This window comes from Taudactylus pleione, unplaced genomic scaffold, assembly GCF_031769625.1.
Source record: "Taudactylus pleione unplaced genomic scaffold, aTauple2 ptg000270l, whole genome shotgun sequence".
Taxonomy (NCBI): Eukaryota; Metazoa; Chordata; class Amphibia; order Anura; family Myobatrachidae; genus Taudactylus; species Taudactylus pleione.
Window position 1 is genome coordinate 8,087,725 of NW_028284672.1, and position 18,460 is coordinate 8,106,184.

Genomic DNA, 18,460 nt, shown 5'->3' on the forward strand with positions numbered 1-18,460 from the left:
GTACTAAGATGGCTGCAGTCACGAGTGCAGCAGCACATTAGGTTTGGAGGACGGACTTTCATGCAGACTCTGGGTCCTAGTGCCCATCATGTACATTATGCACAGTACGCACTGCTTTCTAACATTCCATACATGGTAAGTATAAATAATTGAGCCTATGCACAAAGTATAAACAGTAAAAGGCACCATGGCAGTAAGGAAAGATGTGTGACCAGGGCCGCTGCCCAGTGTGCCAGGCTGAGGAGGTGACACAATTTCTGCCACATTGGCACCTTTCTCATGGGGTGCCTGGAGCGGCACACTGCAGCCTATAGAGGCGCTTAGTGCATGCTTAGGAACCATCCAGCTAGCTTCTCATGGCACCCTGCTCATGACACCATGACGTCACGTGCTCTGGGGGCAGGGGGAGCCAGCATAGCAAAGTACCCTGCTGCAGCCCTGGTTCTTCCTAATGTACTTAATATATTTAGGGCCCCATTTACTAACGAAACATAGCCACCTTATGCCACCTTTCTGTATTTCGTAAACAGCGGTAATCTTAGATTACCGCTGTTTTTACATCTTTTAGATGGCGAGAGCGAGTGGGCCCCATTTCCAGCAATGGAGACCCAATGGTGCCTTTCTGGCTTCAGCGAAGCCTTCCAGGTGCTGTCGGGTCTCCCTGTCATACACATGCGCAGATGCACCATCGCGCATGCGCTTAACAGTGGAGCCCCGTCGCTGGCAGCGTTAGGCTGCCAACAGCCCAGCAGAGGACCTCGACGAGGACCTCGCTGGACATTGCAGGACCTCAACAGAGGGGTAAGTATTACTAAATACCAGTGGAATGTTCATTTTGTATCACAGTGATACTAAATGAAAATTGCCGATGGTATTTCGTTCGTTAGTAAATGGAGCCCTATGTATGCTGATACTTTGGATTCTCTCACAAATACAGGACCCATGATGCTTAATTTATCTTTATATTAAAATATATATGCAGTGTAGTCACTAAGGGGCCTATTCATCAACACTAAAATAATGCTTTTAAGGACATTTTCCAAAATTACCGTTATTTTAGTATTCATTAACACACTTAACACAGGAGATATCACTGATATCTCCTGGTTAAGTCCACCTGAATTAATTTCCACACTCCCCATACATTAGTACATTAGTATGGGGATGTAGAAATTAGGCTATTCATCAAATTCCGAAAATTATGTATTTTTCGGAATTTGATATTGTTACTATACGCCACTCTGAGGTGGTGTACAGCGGGTTACACTTACCTGCTTTCAGCGTGAGCAGGTCCTCTGCCGGCTCCCTCCGTCACTCTGGTCACTTCTCAGGCTCCGGCTGCTCCTCTGACATTGTGTTCTCCCGGCAGAACACAGTAAAGTTTAGACAAAAAATATTTTTTTTTTTCTTTAAACTTTACTGTGTTCTGCCAGGAGAACACAGTGTCAGAGGAGCAGCCGGAGGCGGCTGCAGCGGCCAGGTAAGTGGGTAACAGGGAGGGGAGCAGAAGGGAGGAGGGGGTTGGGGGTGACAGAATTACTGCAGCTGTAGGCAGTGCTGCGCATGCGCTGCTTTTACGGATGTACCAGCGCATGCGCAGCACTGATTATAGCTGCGGTAAGTTAGAGCAGATATTGAAAAGCATCTATTTCCCGAAAAGCTGTCATCACCCTAACTTTCCCCCCCAGTGCCTAAACCTAACCTCCCCTTCTCCGCCGCCTAAACCTAAGTCCCCCGAGGGCGTGCCTAACCTTAAGTCCCCCCTGGGGGTGCCTAATGCTATCCCCCCCTTCCCCTAGCCTAAGCCTAACCTCCCGGGGGGGTGCCCGGCATCTCTTCGATCGGGATGCCGGGCGTCGGGCTCCCGGCATATGTCTAATGACAGGCATCTGCATATCGATGCCTGTCTTTAGACCCTTGCCGGAATGTGACAGTCCGGAAGCCGGCTGTCAGGACTAGGTCCGCCGGCTTCCCGACTGCATACCCGCAGAATGGGTCCTGGGCAGACGCAGACCCCTAATAATCTGAATCAGGCCCATGGCCATAGAAATGAATGACTCATTACCATGTGATAAGAGAATAAAGAAATAGACTCTTATTTATACCTTTATCAATATTTTTTAATCACAACATTGTATAAAGCTAAATAACCATATTTTTGATAAAGTAACTTTTGTGTGATCCCAGTAAATGTACAGAAGAACTTATTAAATCATCTTTACTGTTTTCAATTTAACTACATGTCCTGCATGATGTCTCGTAGTATAACTTAGAGACGGCCATCGGGTGGGGTTACAATTGGTGGTTATCATCAATGGCTATATAGCAAGTGGTTACCAATTATCAGGGGCATCTTAAGAGAGGAGGGGGCCCGTGTGCACTCCCCGTGCAGGGGACGCAGCTGGCCAGCCACCGGAGCATTAGTAGACTCCAGGCACTAGAGTGTGCCCAGAGTCTACTGCACATGCACAGAACACCGGAAAAATGGCCGCCGTGGCCATTTTCCGGTGTTCTGAGCTGCACTGACTCCCGACATGGGACCACGGACAGGTAAGTTTAAAAAAATATGGGTGCAGTGTGTGCGGTGCGGGGCCCCCCTGGACCCGGGGGCCCGTGTACCCCGCACACACTCCACCCATTATAGATACGCCACTGCCAATTATGCAATAGATGACCATTGATAGCTTCACCAACCTGTTCTTTGACTGACTGGCCAATTAGAACATGGGGGTGGGGCTTTGCGGGAGCTGGGGGCAGAGCTATGCTACATGTCCCGACACCTTGTAAAAAAAAATAAAAAACCTATTCAGTTATGCTGTGCCATCGATGGAGGGAAAAAATCTGGTTCTTCCCCATTGATGTTAAAACCATTCAACATTGGCCATAAACCATTGATGATTATGAATCATCGATGGTCAATGGCCATCCTTAGTATATCTGAGCCTGTAGCTATAATCTGAGTTGCAGCTCAGCCTTGCCCTGTGTGCATAATGTGACCTCATTAGTATCTGAGTGTTAGATACTTTCACTTTCATTTCTCTCTTTTGCTTCCAGTGATGGCGTCTGCTGATCTGAGAAAGGAGCTGGTCTGTTCCATCTGCCTGAGCATTTATACAGATCCTGTAACCCTGAGATGTGGGCACAACTTCTGCCGGGTCTGTATTGAACGTGTGCTGGATACACAGGAGGGGTCTGGAGTTTATAGCTGCCCTGAATGCAGAGCAGAGTGTTTGGAGCGTCCTGCACTAATACGGAGCATAACTTTGTGTAACATAGTGGGGAGTTTCCTGTCTACTCGGCCAGATCAGGAGGAGACTGAGATCTTCTGCACTTACTGTGTGGACTCTCCTGTACCTGCTGCTAAATCCTGTCTGATGTGTGAGGCTTCTCTGTGTGATAAACACCTGAGAGTACACAGCAAGTCAGCAGAACACATCTTATGTGATCCCGCCACTTCCCTGGGGAACAGGAAATGCTCTGTCCATAAGAAGATCCTGGAGTATTACTGCACTGCTGATGCTGCCTGTATCTGTGTGTCCTGCAGTTTGGCTGGGAAACATTGGGGACATAAAGTTGAGATGTTGGATGAGGCCTCTGAGAAGAAGAAGGAGAAGCTGAGAAATGTTCTGCAGAAACTGACTACAAACAGAGCGGACTGAGAAAAGAGTCCAGAGTCTGCAGGAGCACAGGAAAAAAGAACAGGGAAAAGCAGCGGATGTAACAGAGACAGTCACTGCCCTATTTAGAGACATCAGGAGACAGCTGCAAGGCTTGGAGAAGAGAGTCCTGAGTGAGATCTCCAGGCAGGAACAGCGCGTTTTACTCCCAGTCTCTGATCTGATCCAGCAGCTGGAAATAAAGAAGGACGAGCTATCCAGGAAGATGCATCACATTGAGGAGCTGTGTAACATGTCTGACCCAGTGACTGTCTTACAGGAACCAGACACAGGTGACTTGTGTGATACTGAGGACGCAGAGAGACATGATAACCTGCTCCATGGTGCAGGAGATCTGGATGTGGGTCTCATCTCAGGGAAATTGCACACATTATCTGATATAATAAGAGGTATACATATAGGCATCTATGTGCAGGAAGCTACAGACCTATTACTGAATGTAACCACAGCTGGTAATTATATACAGATATCAGGTGACAGGAAAACTGCATCTAGTTCAGATATAAATCAGCATCACCCAGAAACACCAGAGAGATTTCAGTGTGGCCAGGTGATAAGCACCAGGGGATTCTCCTCAGGGCGACATTACTGGGAAGTGGATGTCAGTAAATCAGTGTACTGGAGGGTGGGGATGTGTTATCCCAGTATAGACAGGAGAGGACGTCAGTCAGTCATTGGATATAATAACAAGTCCTGGTGTGTGTATAGGTATAAGAATCAGTACTCAGGGATATATGACAGTACAGAGATACAGCGACCTGACAATACTCCCTGTGACAGAGTGAGGATATACCTGGATTATGAGGCAGGACAGCTGTCTTTTTATTCTCTGTGTGACACCATCAGACACTTACACACAGTCACTGCTGCCCTCACTGAGCCCCTTCATGCTGCATTATGGGTAGGAAAAGGTTGTATAACTATGGGCTAGATGAATTCAAGCCTTGGCAAGAGATAAAGTACCAATCAATCAGCTCCATATTGCCATTTGAAAACTGACAGCTTGGAGCTGATTGCTTGTTACTTTATCTCCAAGGCTTGATTCATCTACCACCAAATCTGGGGGAGTCAGGAACTTCTGCTTCTTTGGGGCATCCTACTGAGACGCTCACCGACTGCAGAGTTAATCCGCCCCTGTGCATACAAAGATGCACCTTCGGAGATTGCACCAGCACTATGGAGGCACAGAATTTCCATCAAGACATGGCCGCCGGTGTCACTGCAGCTGTCATTAGACCCAGTCGCTGACCAGGACACGCATGCATCTGGCAAGCCCCCCCCCAGTTACTACCCAGAAACACCTGCCAAAATTGTGGTAACCATCAGGACTGATGCACAGTATGGCTAGGACGCATGTGCAGATCATTGGCCACTTGCATTGAATCCCATCCCTGTCTCAACCTCTGAATCAGGCCTGGAGTGAGCAGTAACAGTTTGGGGGTCACACAAATATGAGTGACTATAAATAACTTTAATCAGAATTCTTGTCACTTGAAATGGCCTGAAAACAAAATACTAGTATAGCATCGCATCATAGCACCATCTACTGGGCAAGTTGTATATTGCACCTATAGCTATTCTATCAAGTTTGGAGGAAAATATTTATCATTGCTCTCCCATTTGCAGTGATAGGTATCATTATTATTTTTTTAATAATAAAACAAAAATCACTTATATAGATTTTGAAAGAAAAATGTATATCACCATGTCTTTGCAGTTTGTGTGCATTTGTGAGCTGGCTTAAGTATCCCAATTGTAAAAGAACCACAGAATATGCTGGCGCTATGTAAGTCAATGTTAATAGTAATGCTAATAATGACCAATGCAGCTGAAAAGAAACATAAAAGATAAAAAATCACTTATTTTACCCAGACACTGTCCAAAGTGTGGGGTTATCATCCTTGCAGCCTGTCTGCCCATAATTCTTACAAGTAAGAACATTAGCGGAGCCTGGCATGCATACAGGAACTTATCAGGGATCATCCCAGACAACCAATCACTTTCTGGGCACAAAATTGTGTCTGATATTTGTGACAGGAAGCAGATCCAGGGGAAACCCTGCCAGAGGAAGAGACTGATATTATGAGGTCCAAAGTAACTCCCCCACAGCTCCCCTAGTATCAGGAATGTGCTAACATGATATAACACAGGCTTTTACTGTCAGTGTTATCCAAGCCTATGTAATATCATGTTAGCATATGCTAAAGTAATAAAAGTAAATGTAAAATAAATGCTTTACCCCATAGGGAATAAAAACAATTCTGTAAATACAGAGAACTTATATAGAAATGATATTATGATCTACATACCCGACCTCTAATATGAAGCCCACATGTGTTAGCGTTCTAACTGTTACAAGACACAAAATATAATTTGCTGTATAGATGCATTCATTTTTTAATAATTTTTTTTCTTAAGTAACCTCTCTAAAAATAATGGGGCCCAGATCGGCTCTCTGCAGGACTGCTCAACAAATAAAGACATTTAAAAAAAAAAAAAAAATACTCACATTATGATGTAGATAATGATGTTTTCTATCTTTAAGTTTTGGTTTTGAGACTAGGATAGGAGACTCATTATCCTCTTTGACAGGTGTAAAAAAAACTGGTCACATTGCCAGAAGTTATAGAGGCCTGAGCTTCAAGTTTGTGTTTCTTTCATTTAATATGATCCATAGTTTCATTCCTCCCGCACATTGAGCATAACACAGTTTCATTGTTGTTCTCTTTACATTTCTTAATAAAACTTAAGTCATTTCGCAATTTATCAGTTAAATTACTGTACATTTTCTCTACGGTGGCGGCATTCTTAAATAATTATCAATTAGAACTATGAGCTTAAACGCAAAACAGGATTTTATATTAATAATGGGCGACAGTCTTTTGAGGCAAAAGACCAACTTGAAATGAAAAAAAAAAGGGTTTTTTTTTATCCCTTAAACTGCAGGGTAACAGTGTGGTTTATATATATATATATTGCTATAATTGAGTCTTTTGCACAGCACTTTGTAGTGTAGAAGTGATTTTCCAGATTCAGTGTAATAATATGTAAGGCCAAATACAACTTGAAATACAAACAGTACAATACATATATTAAATCGTTAATTTTTGGAAAGTGATGAACAAAAGAAGCTAGTTTGTGATGAATAGAAATTTTGGCAAATAAACATGTTTTGTACTCACATTCTGTACAAATATATTGAGTTTTGATATCCTTAAATTTTTCTCTAATCAAAGTATCCACCTTAGCGGTGATCACAGCAGTGCAAAAACTGGGAATTCTGTCGGTCAACTTGTCTAAAGTTTCAGCTTTGATTGCCTTCCACTTGTTTTGTAGCAACTCCCAAAAGTGATTTTGGCTCGTTACTGCTTGTTACTTGCACATATCGAACACACCTGTCCAGATGGTCCCAAAGAAGTTCAATTGGATTGCAATCAGGACTCTGGGGTGGCCAAACCATGTTCTTCAGCACCTGTTCTCATTGTTTTGACTGGACAATACTTGCAAAGCCTGGAGGTATGTTTTGGGTCGTTATCTTGCTGTAGTGTGAAACCACGAACAATAAAGCGGGTGCCGGAAGGGATGGCTATTTATTATTTTATTATATGGCTGTCCTGATACTCTATATTCTGTGGTGGTTACTGATGCTCTCTGTATTATAAAATGATCATTGATGCTCTCTCTATGGTATGGCAATCATTTATGCTCTCTGCATTATATGGTGGCAGTCACTGATACTCTATGTATGATATGGCTGTCACTGATACTCCCTGTATTCAATTGCAGTCACTGATGCTCTCTGTATTATATGGTACACTGATGCTCTCTTTATTGTATGGTGGTCACTGCTGCTCTCTGTATTATATGGTGGTCACTGATGCTCTCTGTATTGTGTAGTGGGCACTGATACTCTCTGAATTTTGTGGGGGTCACTGTGAAATTCTCTGTGTAGTATGGTGGTCACTGTGGTGGGTGAGGCAGTGTAGTATAAGCAGCAATACTTACCTTAGAGTCTTGAGACAGTGGAGATTTCATGTTTCATTTAATTTGAAGGCACCCCGTAACCACAGAATAAATGCAGCAGGTGCTGGCTCCTTAGTGTAATGGGACTAATAATGGGTTTTGCACTTACCCTACAAACATTTCAGTACAATGTTGACAGCTGTATTCAAACAAGCCAAGGATGATCTTATTTCATGTTTCTGCTTATAAACATATGCTGATTTTATTACCCCCAGATGGGTATACAAACAATATAGAATAAAATAAAATACATACATCATTATATCATGGATAACATTTATTGTAACTTTTAGTGACCCTTGCCTCTCTTTGCCTAACCGTCGCCCTAGTGCATAATTCTCGCCTCCCTTTTCTAACCTTCCCCCTAGTGCCTAACCCTCACCTCCCTTTGCCTAACCTTCACCCTAGTGCCTAACCCTCCCCCTAGTGCCTAACCCTCGCCTCCCTTTGCCTAACCTTCCCCCTAGTGCCTAACCCTCGCCTCCCTTTGCCTAACCCTTCCCCTAGTGCCTAACCCTCGCCTCCCTTTGCCTAACCCTCCCCCTAGTGCCTAACCCTCACCTCCCTTTGCATAACCACCCCTAGTGCCTAACCCTCACCTCCCTTTGCCTAACCCTCCCCCTAGTGCCTAACCCTCGCCTCCTTTTGCCTAACCCTTGCCTCCCTTTGCCTAACCCTCCCCCTAGTGCCTAACCCTCGCCTCCCTTTGCCTAACCCTCACCTCCCTTTGCCTAACCTTCCCCCTAGTGCCTAACCCTCGCCTCCCTGTGCCTAACCCTCACCTCCTTTTGCCTAACCCCCAGTGCCTAACCCTCGCCTCCCTTTGCCTAACTCTCGCCTCCCTTTGCCTAACCCTCCCCTAGTGCTTAACCCTCGCCTCCCTTTGCCTAACCCTCCCCTAGTGCCTAACCCTCACCTCCCTTTGCCTAACCCTCCCCCTAGTACCTAACCCTCACCTCCCTTTGCCTAACCCTCCTCCTAGTGCCTAACCCTTGCCTCCCTTTGCCTAACCCTCCCCCCTAGTGCCTAACCCTCCCTCCTAGTGCCTAACCTTCCCCCTAGTGCCTAACTCTCACCTCCCTTTGCCTAACCCTGACCCTCCACTGCCAGTCTGTACAGAATGTCCACATTTCATATCACCATGTTCAATTACGACATTCTAACAATATTGACATAATTGTTGAACTTGTGGTGGGGACCTTATGACTACAGTACATCCCCCTCTATCCAGGGTCTTGCTGGCTAAGGAGATATGGGGGGGGAAATGTAAGAACTAAGGGCCTGATTCATTATGGATCGCAAATGCAACAGCGCACGCAGATTGGCCGATGGTGCGTACTGCGCATGCGCAGCAGCCGAATTGCAATCACGCAGAACTCAGGAACCCATCGCAGAGTGAGTGACAGGCTGTCAGCATTTGGGGGTGGTGATGGGGGAGTGGTCGGAGCAATGCAGGCGTGCCTGTCCATTTGAACGCCATTACATGGGCATGCATAAATTAGCCACTGCGACGGTATACGCAGCCTGAGTGCTTACTGCATGCAACGAGGTTAGCAATTTCTGAGTAAGGTCAGACCCGCTGTAAATGTGCTAGAGGGGCCACAGATGTGAGATAGCGGTAGTGGGCGTTTCTATGTTGGCTGTGTGGCGGTTTTGCGACTGTATTCATTACAATATTTTAGCAGCAGACCTGCATGCATAATTCCAGCTGCGATCATAATAGCGATCCATGCTGATTTAACTAAAAGAACCATTTGTAATGTACATTTTGGCAATAATGGCATACCCCATTGGTAATACAGTCAGGTGCATAAATATTGGGACATTGACAGAATTTTCATATTTTGGCCTCTATTCACCACCACAATAGCTTTGAAATGAAACAAACAAGATGTGCTTTAACTGCAGACTTTCAGATTTAATTTGAGGGTAATTACATCCAAATCAGGTGAACGGTGTAGGAATTACAATGGTTTCTATGTGTGCCTCCCTCTTTTTAAGGGGCCAAAAGTAATGGGACAAACTAAACAATCCTAAATCTAACTTTCACTTTTTAATACTTTGTTGCATATCCGTTGCAGGCAATTACAGCCTGAAGTCTGGAACGCATAGACATCACCAGACGCTGGGTTTCATCCCTGGTGATGCTCTGCCATGCCTCTACTGCAAATGTCTTCAGTTCTTGCTTGTTCTTGGGGCATTTTCCCTTCAGTTCTGTCTTCATCAAGTGAAATGAATGCTCAATCGGATTCAGGTCAGGGGATTGACTTGGCCATTGCATAACATTCCACTTTTTAGCTTTAAAAAACTATTTGGTTGCTTTTGCAGTATGCTTCGGGTCACTGTCCATCTGCACTGTGAAGCGCCGTCCAATGAGTTCTGAAGCATTTGACTGAATATGAGCATATAATATTGTCCGAAACACTTCAGAATTCATTCTGCTGCTTTTGTCAGCAGTCACATCATCAATAAATGCAAGGGAACCAGTTCCATTGGCAGCCATACATGCCCACGCCATGACACTACCACCACCATGCTTCACTGATGAGGTGGTATGTTTTGGATCATGAGCAGTTCCTTTCCTTTCCATACTCTTCTCTTCCCATCACTCTGGTACAAGTTGATCTTTGTCTCATCTGTCCATAGGATGTTGTTCCAGAACTGTAATGGCTTTTTTAGATGTTGTTTGGCAAACTCTAATCTGGTCTTCCTGTTTTTATGGCTCACCAATGGTTTACATCTTGTGGTGAACCCTCTATATTCACTCTTGTGAAGTCTTCTCTTGATTGTTGACTTTGACACATATATACCTACCTCCTGGAGAGTGTTCTTGATTTGGCCAACTGTTATGAAGGGGTTTTCTTCACCAGGGAAATAATTCTTCTGTCATCCACTACAGTTGTTTTCCGTGGTCTTCCGGGTCTTTTGGTGTTGCTGAGCTCTCCGGTGCGTTCTTTCTTTTTAAGAATGTTCCAAACAGTTGATTTGGCCACACCTAATGTTTTTGCTATCTCTCTGATGTGTTTATTTTGATTTTCAGCCTAATGATGGCTTGCTTCACTGATAGTGACAGCTCTTTGGATCTCATATTGAGAGTCGACAGCAACTGATTCCAAATGCAAATGTCACACCTAGAATCAACTCCAGACCTTTTACCTGCTTGATTGATAATGAAATAAGGAGGGAATAGCCCACACCTGTCCATGAAATAGCTTTTGAGTTGATAGTCCCATTACTTTTGACCCCTTAAAAAGTAGGAGGCACATATAGAAACCATTGTAATTCCTACATTGTTCACCTGATTTGGATGTAATTACCCTCAAATTAAATCTGAAAGTCTGCAGTTAAAGCACATCTTGTTTGTTTCATTTCAAAGCCATTGTGGTGGTGAATAGAGGCCAAAATATGAAAATTCTGTCAATGTCCCAATATTTATGCACCTGATTGTAGCTATGAAGTCTGAAAATAGTAATTCATTGTCACAAGTCCACAATTCTACAATCAGTTCATGTTACCTGGTAACGGTTCTATTTTGTTCTTTTATCCCAGGAAAAAATTGCGAAGAAAATGTAGAGAAATAAAAGTTTTCCTTTCCACCTGTAGATACATGTAAGAGGCCGGGTATCAGTCTGGTTCATCCCATAATACCTTAATTACTCAACTATAAGAAGAGTTTACAACTAACCAGAAAATCCTATTACATTTGCAAACATATGTTGGACTTTGTTTAGTGATAGTAAAGTAGAAAGCCATATGCTAAAATAAAGCGATATATAGTCCAATCATATCATTTCATGCCTCCACTGTTTATTGTGAGTTTATCAGATGCTGTACAGGATGGTGGGGGCTAGAGAAACGTGACTCGCCAGCCTGATGTCATATGAGGAGTTTGAGAAGAACTTGTGTAAAACAGATCCAGCGGGTGTGGAATATCCCAGATACAGCACTCCTTGGGAGTTAGGCTGCAAAATATAAAGTGAAACGCGTCAGTTGGTGTCTTGGAACTCATTTGTTATTAAGGACCATTCATTTCAGAAACAAAATAAATCTCTTCTATACTTTTTGATAACAGAGGGCCTGATTCTGACTCGCTCGCGAGTGCTGTACGCTCGCAAGCGGGTCGATGGTGCCTAAGTGCGCATGCGCACGACGGAGGGACCTCCATCGTGTGCATGCGTGAGACCCAGCGAGCGACGGGTCGCAACCGGGTCGATGGTGCCCTAGTGCGCATGCGCGAGACCTGGATAGCGACAGCCAAGCTGTCGCTCGGGGTCTCGCACCAAAGGGGGCGTGCTGTCGATGGTGAGTGACAGCACGCCCCCTTTGGTGGGCGTGCCGGGGGCGTGGCTGCCAGACGGAGGCGTTCCCATGGGAACGCCTACCGTCTGAGTCCGGCCCCACTGACAGGGTCTCGTCGCAAGCCCGATGGTCGCGATGGTCTTGACCATCGCGACCATCATCATGGACGCTCGCTATAGCTGTGGGTGGTAACCCACAGCTATGCGAGCGTCGAAGAGGCCGCTCCATTTTTAGGTAGGAGGGCACTGATTCAGAGCGAGCGCTCTGGTCAGAGCGTCCGGCTCTGAATCAGGTCCAGAGACTGTTCGATTTCTGGCAGTTCTGCCCCTGCCCCTATCATACAATACAATCAGCCAGTAAACCCTATCTACAGAGCACAATCTTATACTATCTCCTTTGGAAGAAATGAGCTGCCATTGTTTCTGGTGAAGAAGCAAAGGGCCCGATTCAGACCCTTTCGCTAGGTTGCGTTCGCATGCTGCTGGTCAATTTTCGCTATCTGCGAGTGCGAATCACAGTGCGCATGCGCGAACCAGTCATTGCGATCGGGAAGCGATTGCACAGAATACACAGACAGACCGCTAGTTTGAGTGACAGAATGTGCCGTTTGTGGGTGGTGACAGAGGAAGGTCCATGAAAACGGGGGTGTGGTGGTTGCGTCAAAACGCCATTTCTAAGGCGTGTATAATTAAGAAGCAGCGTCATTGTACACGTCACCTGGCTGTTTAAAACACTGCAGCACTCGCGGTGCTTGCGGTAGGGTAGTGTCAACCACAAGCGCTGCGTATGCCTCAGATGGTACTCGATGTTACCGATTGTTGCATACACTTCCTGGAGATGACTCGTGTAACGAAGGGCAAGTTGGCGTCTTAAAACTGGCTTGCATTCGCATGCTAAGACATAGTGGGCGTACTAATGTCTTGCTGTGCGATCGCGGGATTTGCATACTTGGGCTGCTGACTGCTGCATGCGAACGGGTCTGAATCGGGCCCAAAGTACAATGACAGACAGGGAAACCAGCACAGAGTTACCAATGACATTAATTTAGGTCAAATACTCACTGGAGTGAATTAGATTTTTGCCTTATAAGTGGTGAGGTTCCTGCCTTGTCGCCATAGCTGTATACTACACATGTGTACAATCTGTTACCAGTACAAGTACAAGTGAGACCATTGTTGGGAAACCATTCTCCCAGCGCATGTGCTATAATATCCTACAATAGGGGAATAGGGGATTCATTATATAGTATACAGTATAATGTAACTGTCTCTATTCAGCATGCTCTGGGCCTAATTCAGAGATGGACAATGATGCGATTGCACACAACGGATATGCATCCGCAAATGCAAAATCGTAACATAAAGCCAAACCCAAAGAACGCACAAACAACCAACATGTGAAATTGGCAGGTAAACACACACCCACTATGTGTAAGTGCGTAATATGCACACTAATCCAATTTCGCACCGTCCACTCCCTTTTATACTTCCGTTAGTGCACGCACAAGTATGCGCACACATCGGTATTCTTTGTGTCTAGTTGCGATTGCATAAATCTGTCAGGCATGTTCCTAAAGAATAAAGCCAGTGTTTGTAGTGTGCGATGTCAATTATTACCTTAAATTTGAAATGAGCCCTTTAATTGATATTAATGTTATATATCAAAATAATTAACCAATTAAATAGTTATTAGTGTGCATTTAAATGTGCTTATAAGTTGTATGAAAAACAATGTGGGCAGCAAATAAATAAATTGTGCTTGAACAAATGTAGTGTTTCCTAGGAAAAAATCTATAACACTGATTTAAATTTAAAGCATTATTTATGTTACTAATATACAAGGTTGTTTAGTGGAGTCCAGGCAGGGCCAGCAACAGAAATCTCGGGCCCGGTACACTGATGTCTCTGGGGCCCCACCTTCTCACCACCAGCTGCGACCCTGCACCCACACCATCCTTAGCCCCCAACCTCCTTCATCTTCCTCAGCCCCAAACCCCTTCACCTTACTCAAACCCCTACCCCCTTCCCCTTCCTCTGCACCCAGCCCCTCAGTCCACTGTTTAGGAACACACTCCCAGCAAGACTGCATTACATTACAGTGCAGAGAGAGGACAGAACAATGATATGTATTACCTGTGAGGAGAGAGACCCAGGGTGGGTATCGCCAAGTCCAGTCCTTATGCGCACATGAGGCATCAGTGCACACCGTGACCGGGGAGGGGAAACTTGCAGGGCACCTAGCCAGACAACACAGAAAGGAATATGAAGGAGAGAGCAACAAGCTGAAGGAGACTTGTTGCTCTCCCGCACGGTCTTCAGCTCCACGCCGCCCAGCTCTGCAGCCTGCACCGACACCGCCAGCCAGGGGCATAACTAGAACTTTTTGGGCCCATAGTAACATTTTTAAGGGGCCCCCCGTAACTTAGGTCTTACACAATGCCCACAGTAGTGGTTCCCCTAAAACACTAAATGCCCACTGTAATGGTGCCCCTTATGCAATGCCCACTGTAATGGTGCCTTACGCAGTGCCCCCTGTAGTAATAATGCCCCCTGTAGTAATGCCCTTGGTAACAATACCCCCTGGTAATAGTGCCCCTAAAAGTAATGCCCCCTGTAGTAGTGCCCCCAGTAGTAATGCCCCTTGCAGTGCCCCCAGTAGTAAGGGCCCCTGTAGTGCCCCCCAGTTGTAAAGCCCTTGTAGTGCCCCAGCAGTAATGCTCCCTGCAGTGCACCCAGTAGTAATTCCCCTTGAAGTGCCCCCAGTAGTAAGGGCCCCTGCAGTGCCCCCAATAGTAAGGCCCCTGAAGTGCCCCCAGTAGTAAGGCCGCTGTAGTGACACCAATAGTAACCCCTGTAGTGCCCCCAGTTGTAAGTTTTTCTACCAGCACATTGTGGAGCTTGGTCCTGATAGGGTAACGCCATCTCCAGATGGCATTACCCTATAGTAGTTCATGGGCTACTATTCCTTCTGGAGAGGGGTGCTCCGGATCCGTCTCTGTTGGCCCATGAGAGCCGCGCATACACAGTGTGTGGCGAGGACCCTAACCAGAAAGCAGTGTGATAGCGTTACGCTATCACACTGCTTGCAGCTCTTATCGGAGCCCATCTCCTGGCAAGAAGATTTTAGTAAATTTGCATGAAAACATTAATTAACACATTGCGAATTTGGATGTAAAATATTTATCACATCTACATTAAAAATACGGATTGTGATAAATAAGTCACCTAGTAACAGACCTGCCATCCTTAGGTTCAGTTTTGTGGTGTTGAACGCGAAGAGTGGATGTGTATGGGGGAGAAGGGTAGATGTGTGTGGGAGAGGAGGTGTAGGGGGAAGAAGGTGGGGAGGAGGGTAAAAGTGTAGTGGGGAGGGTAGAGCACGTGTGGGGTAGAGGAAGGGGATTTGTAGGGGGGAGGTGGAAAATGTGGAAGGGAGGATGGCGGATATGTAGTGGAGGAATAGATGTGACAGGGGAGAGATAGGATTGACGGGAAAAGGGGAGGTAAGAAGGGGATAATAGAGGAGCAAGGAAAAGGAGGGACATTGACAGAAGGATGGATAGGAGAGTGGGTGGAGGAAAAAGACAAGGGGGCAGATGGGACAAGAGTATATATACATACATACACATATATATATAATTGTATATATATATATATATATATATATATACTGTATATGAACAGGTAAAGGCAGCGTGGGTGAATAAATAGGCCTCTATGTGCAGTGAGCAGGGGGTTAGGTGTGAGGCAATCAGGTGTATGGTTATTTCTGCTCGGTATTCACTGCAGAAGGAGAGGGAAAGGGGCCAGTTAAGTTGCAAGGCTATACATGAGGTAGATACAAGTATATTTACAGAGGTCCTAACAGAACTAACAAGACTGAAAGTGGACAAATCAATGGGGCCAGATCGGATACATCCAAGGATACTAAAAGAGCTCAAAGGGGTGCTGGTAACACCATTAACTGAATTATCCAACCAGTCTCTAGCTACATGAGTAATTCCAGTGGGCTGGAAAAGAGCAAATGTTGTCCCACTGCACAAAAGTGGAAGCAAGGAAAAGGCAAGTAACTACCGACCAGTGAGCTTTACATCAGTAGTAGGGAAAGTAATGGAATCACTATTAAAAGAAAGAGTGGTGGAATATCTCCAATCCAACAATTTACAGGATCCCAAACAGCATGGGTTTACTAGAGGGAGATAATGCCAAACTAATCTTATTGATTTTTTTGACTGGGTGAATAAAGTAATAGATCAAGGGGGTGCCATAGATGTAGCTCATCTAGACTTTAGCAAGGCTTTTGACACAGTCCCACTTCGCAGACTGATAAATAAACTTGAAAACTTGGGACTGGGGGCCTGATTCAGACCCGCTCGTGAGCGCTGAGCGCTCGCAAGCGGGCCGATGTTGGGCAAGTGCGCATGCGCACGACGGAGGCTGCTCCGTCGTGCGCATTTGCGAGACCCGGATAGCGACGGGCAAGCCGTCGCTCCGGGTCTTGCACCAAAGGGGGCGTGCTGTCGATGGTGAGTGACAGCACGCCCCCTTTGGTGGGCGTGCCGGGGCGTGGCTGCCTACCGTCTGGGTCCGGCCCCAGTGACATCACTAGTGATGTCAGTGGGAGTGCTTTTGGCTCTGATAGAGCCAAAAGCACTCCAGGGCTTGCGGCCAATGAGACCCTACTGGAAGGGTCTCGTCGCAAGCCCGATGGTTGCGATGGTCTTGACCATCGCGACCATCATCATGGACGCTCGCATAAGCTGTGGGTGGTAACCCACAGCTCTGCGAGCGGCCAAAAGGCCGCACTATGGAAAAAAAAAAAATGCCCTGATTCAGAGCGGGCACTCGTTCAGAGCGTCCGGCTCTGAATCAGGCCCAGGATTCGAAGATGGTTAAATGGCTAAAAACTTGGTTGCAGAATAGGAAACAGAGAGTTGTAGTAAATGGAGTGCAGGCTCAGGAAGGAATTGTGACAAGTGGTGTACCCCAAGGTTCTGTACTCTTGGACCAGTGCTTTTTAATATATTTGTTGGTGACATTGCAAATGGTATTAAAGGGAAAGTATGCCTTTTTGCAGATGACACAAAAATATGCAACAGGGTAGACACACCTGGAGGGGTAAGACAAATGATGGAGGATCTAGCTAGACTAGATGAATGGTCAAGAACATGGCAACTACAGTTTAATGCTAAACAATGCAGAATTATGCACTTGGGTCTCAAGAACCCAAAAGCTAAATATAGTATTGAGGGTACTCTAATGGAAATTACAGAGGAAAGGGATCTAGGAGTCACTATTTCAGGTGATTTAAAGGCAGGTAAGCATTTTAACAAAGCAATGAGAAAGGCAAGTCAGATGCTTGATTGCATAGGGAGAGGAATCAGTAGCAGGAATAAAGAAGTAATAATGCCACTGTATAGGTCATTGGTACGTCCTCATCTAGAATACTGTGTTCAGTTCTGGAGGCCACATCTCCAGAAAGATATAAATACATTAGAGACTGTACAAAAAAGGGCAACTAAAATGGTGCATGTCCAGTGGCGTAACTAGGGCAGGGCGAGCGGGGTTTGTGCCCTGGGCGCCGTTGGACCGGCGGCGCGGGGGGCCCGCCCTAGATAGCCAGTGTAGCGCCGACCGCAATGAGTGCGGTCAGCGCTACACATTTGCACAGGACCGGCGCTAGGCTTCCAGCGCCGTTACTGTGCTGCACGCCTGAGCCCGTTCCCTCCCCCTGAGCGCTTGCCCAATAGCGCCAGGAGGCGGGCTCAGGCTGTGCATAACACACGCATCGCCGCCAGCGCTGGCGGCGATGCGTGTGTTAAACAGCAGCCAATGAGAGTCAGATAGACTCTCATTGACTGCTGCAGCACCCACTGCAAGAGCCGGACGGAAGTCCGGCTCCTGCAGTGGGTAATGGGACTGACGTCATGACGTCAGTCCCATAATGCTGAGCGCGCCAGCCCGGGCGGACTGGAGGGCGGGAGCGGCATCGGCATCGTGGACAGGAGCAGCGTGGAATCAGGTAAGTATATTTTTATATATATTTATTTATTTATTTTTAAACCTATATGCACAACGGGGGAATGGTTGGCTACTACTGGGGGGGACATCTACTGGGGGGACATCTACTGGGGGTGCCATTGCTACTGGGGGTGCCATTGGGAGGACCTCTACTGGGGGGGGGGCTACTCTACTGGGGACTACTCTACTGGGGACTACTACTTGGGGGGGGACTACCACTGGGGGCATTCTAAAAGGGGCCTAGTATTACTAGAGGCACTGCACACGGGGGAACACTAATGGGGGCAATAATAGGAAGGGCCACTACAGGGACCACTGGATGGGGGGGGGGGTCACTACTGGGAGCCTGCATCAGGGGGACCACTACTGGGGGCACTGCATGGGAGGGGGGGACACTACTGCTGGGGGCACTATATAAGGGGCTTACTGCTAGGGGCACTG

The 18,460-nt window shown here is 46.2% G+C and overlaps 1 protein-coding gene across 1 annotated transcript; it reads left to right on the forward strand.

Moving 5' to 3' along the window:
• Positions 1-3,765: 3,765 nt before the first annotated feature.
• Positions 3,766-4,608, forward strand: LOC148513769 (tripartite motif-containing protein 14-like). The gene has a single exon (XM_088481434.1). It carries the CDS (start codon positions 3,883-3,885, stop codon positions 4,606-4,608), a length of 726 nt encoding a protein of 241 aa, XP_088337560.1. The 5' UTR covers positions 3,766-3,882.
• Positions 4,609-18,460: the final 13,852 nt, after the last annotated feature.

Excerpts from the sequence above, each read along its gene's own strand:
- LOC148513769 (XM_088481434.1), top strand. The coding sequence starts at position 3,883 with ATGCATCACATTGAGGAGCTGTGTAACATGTCTGACCCAGTGACTGTC.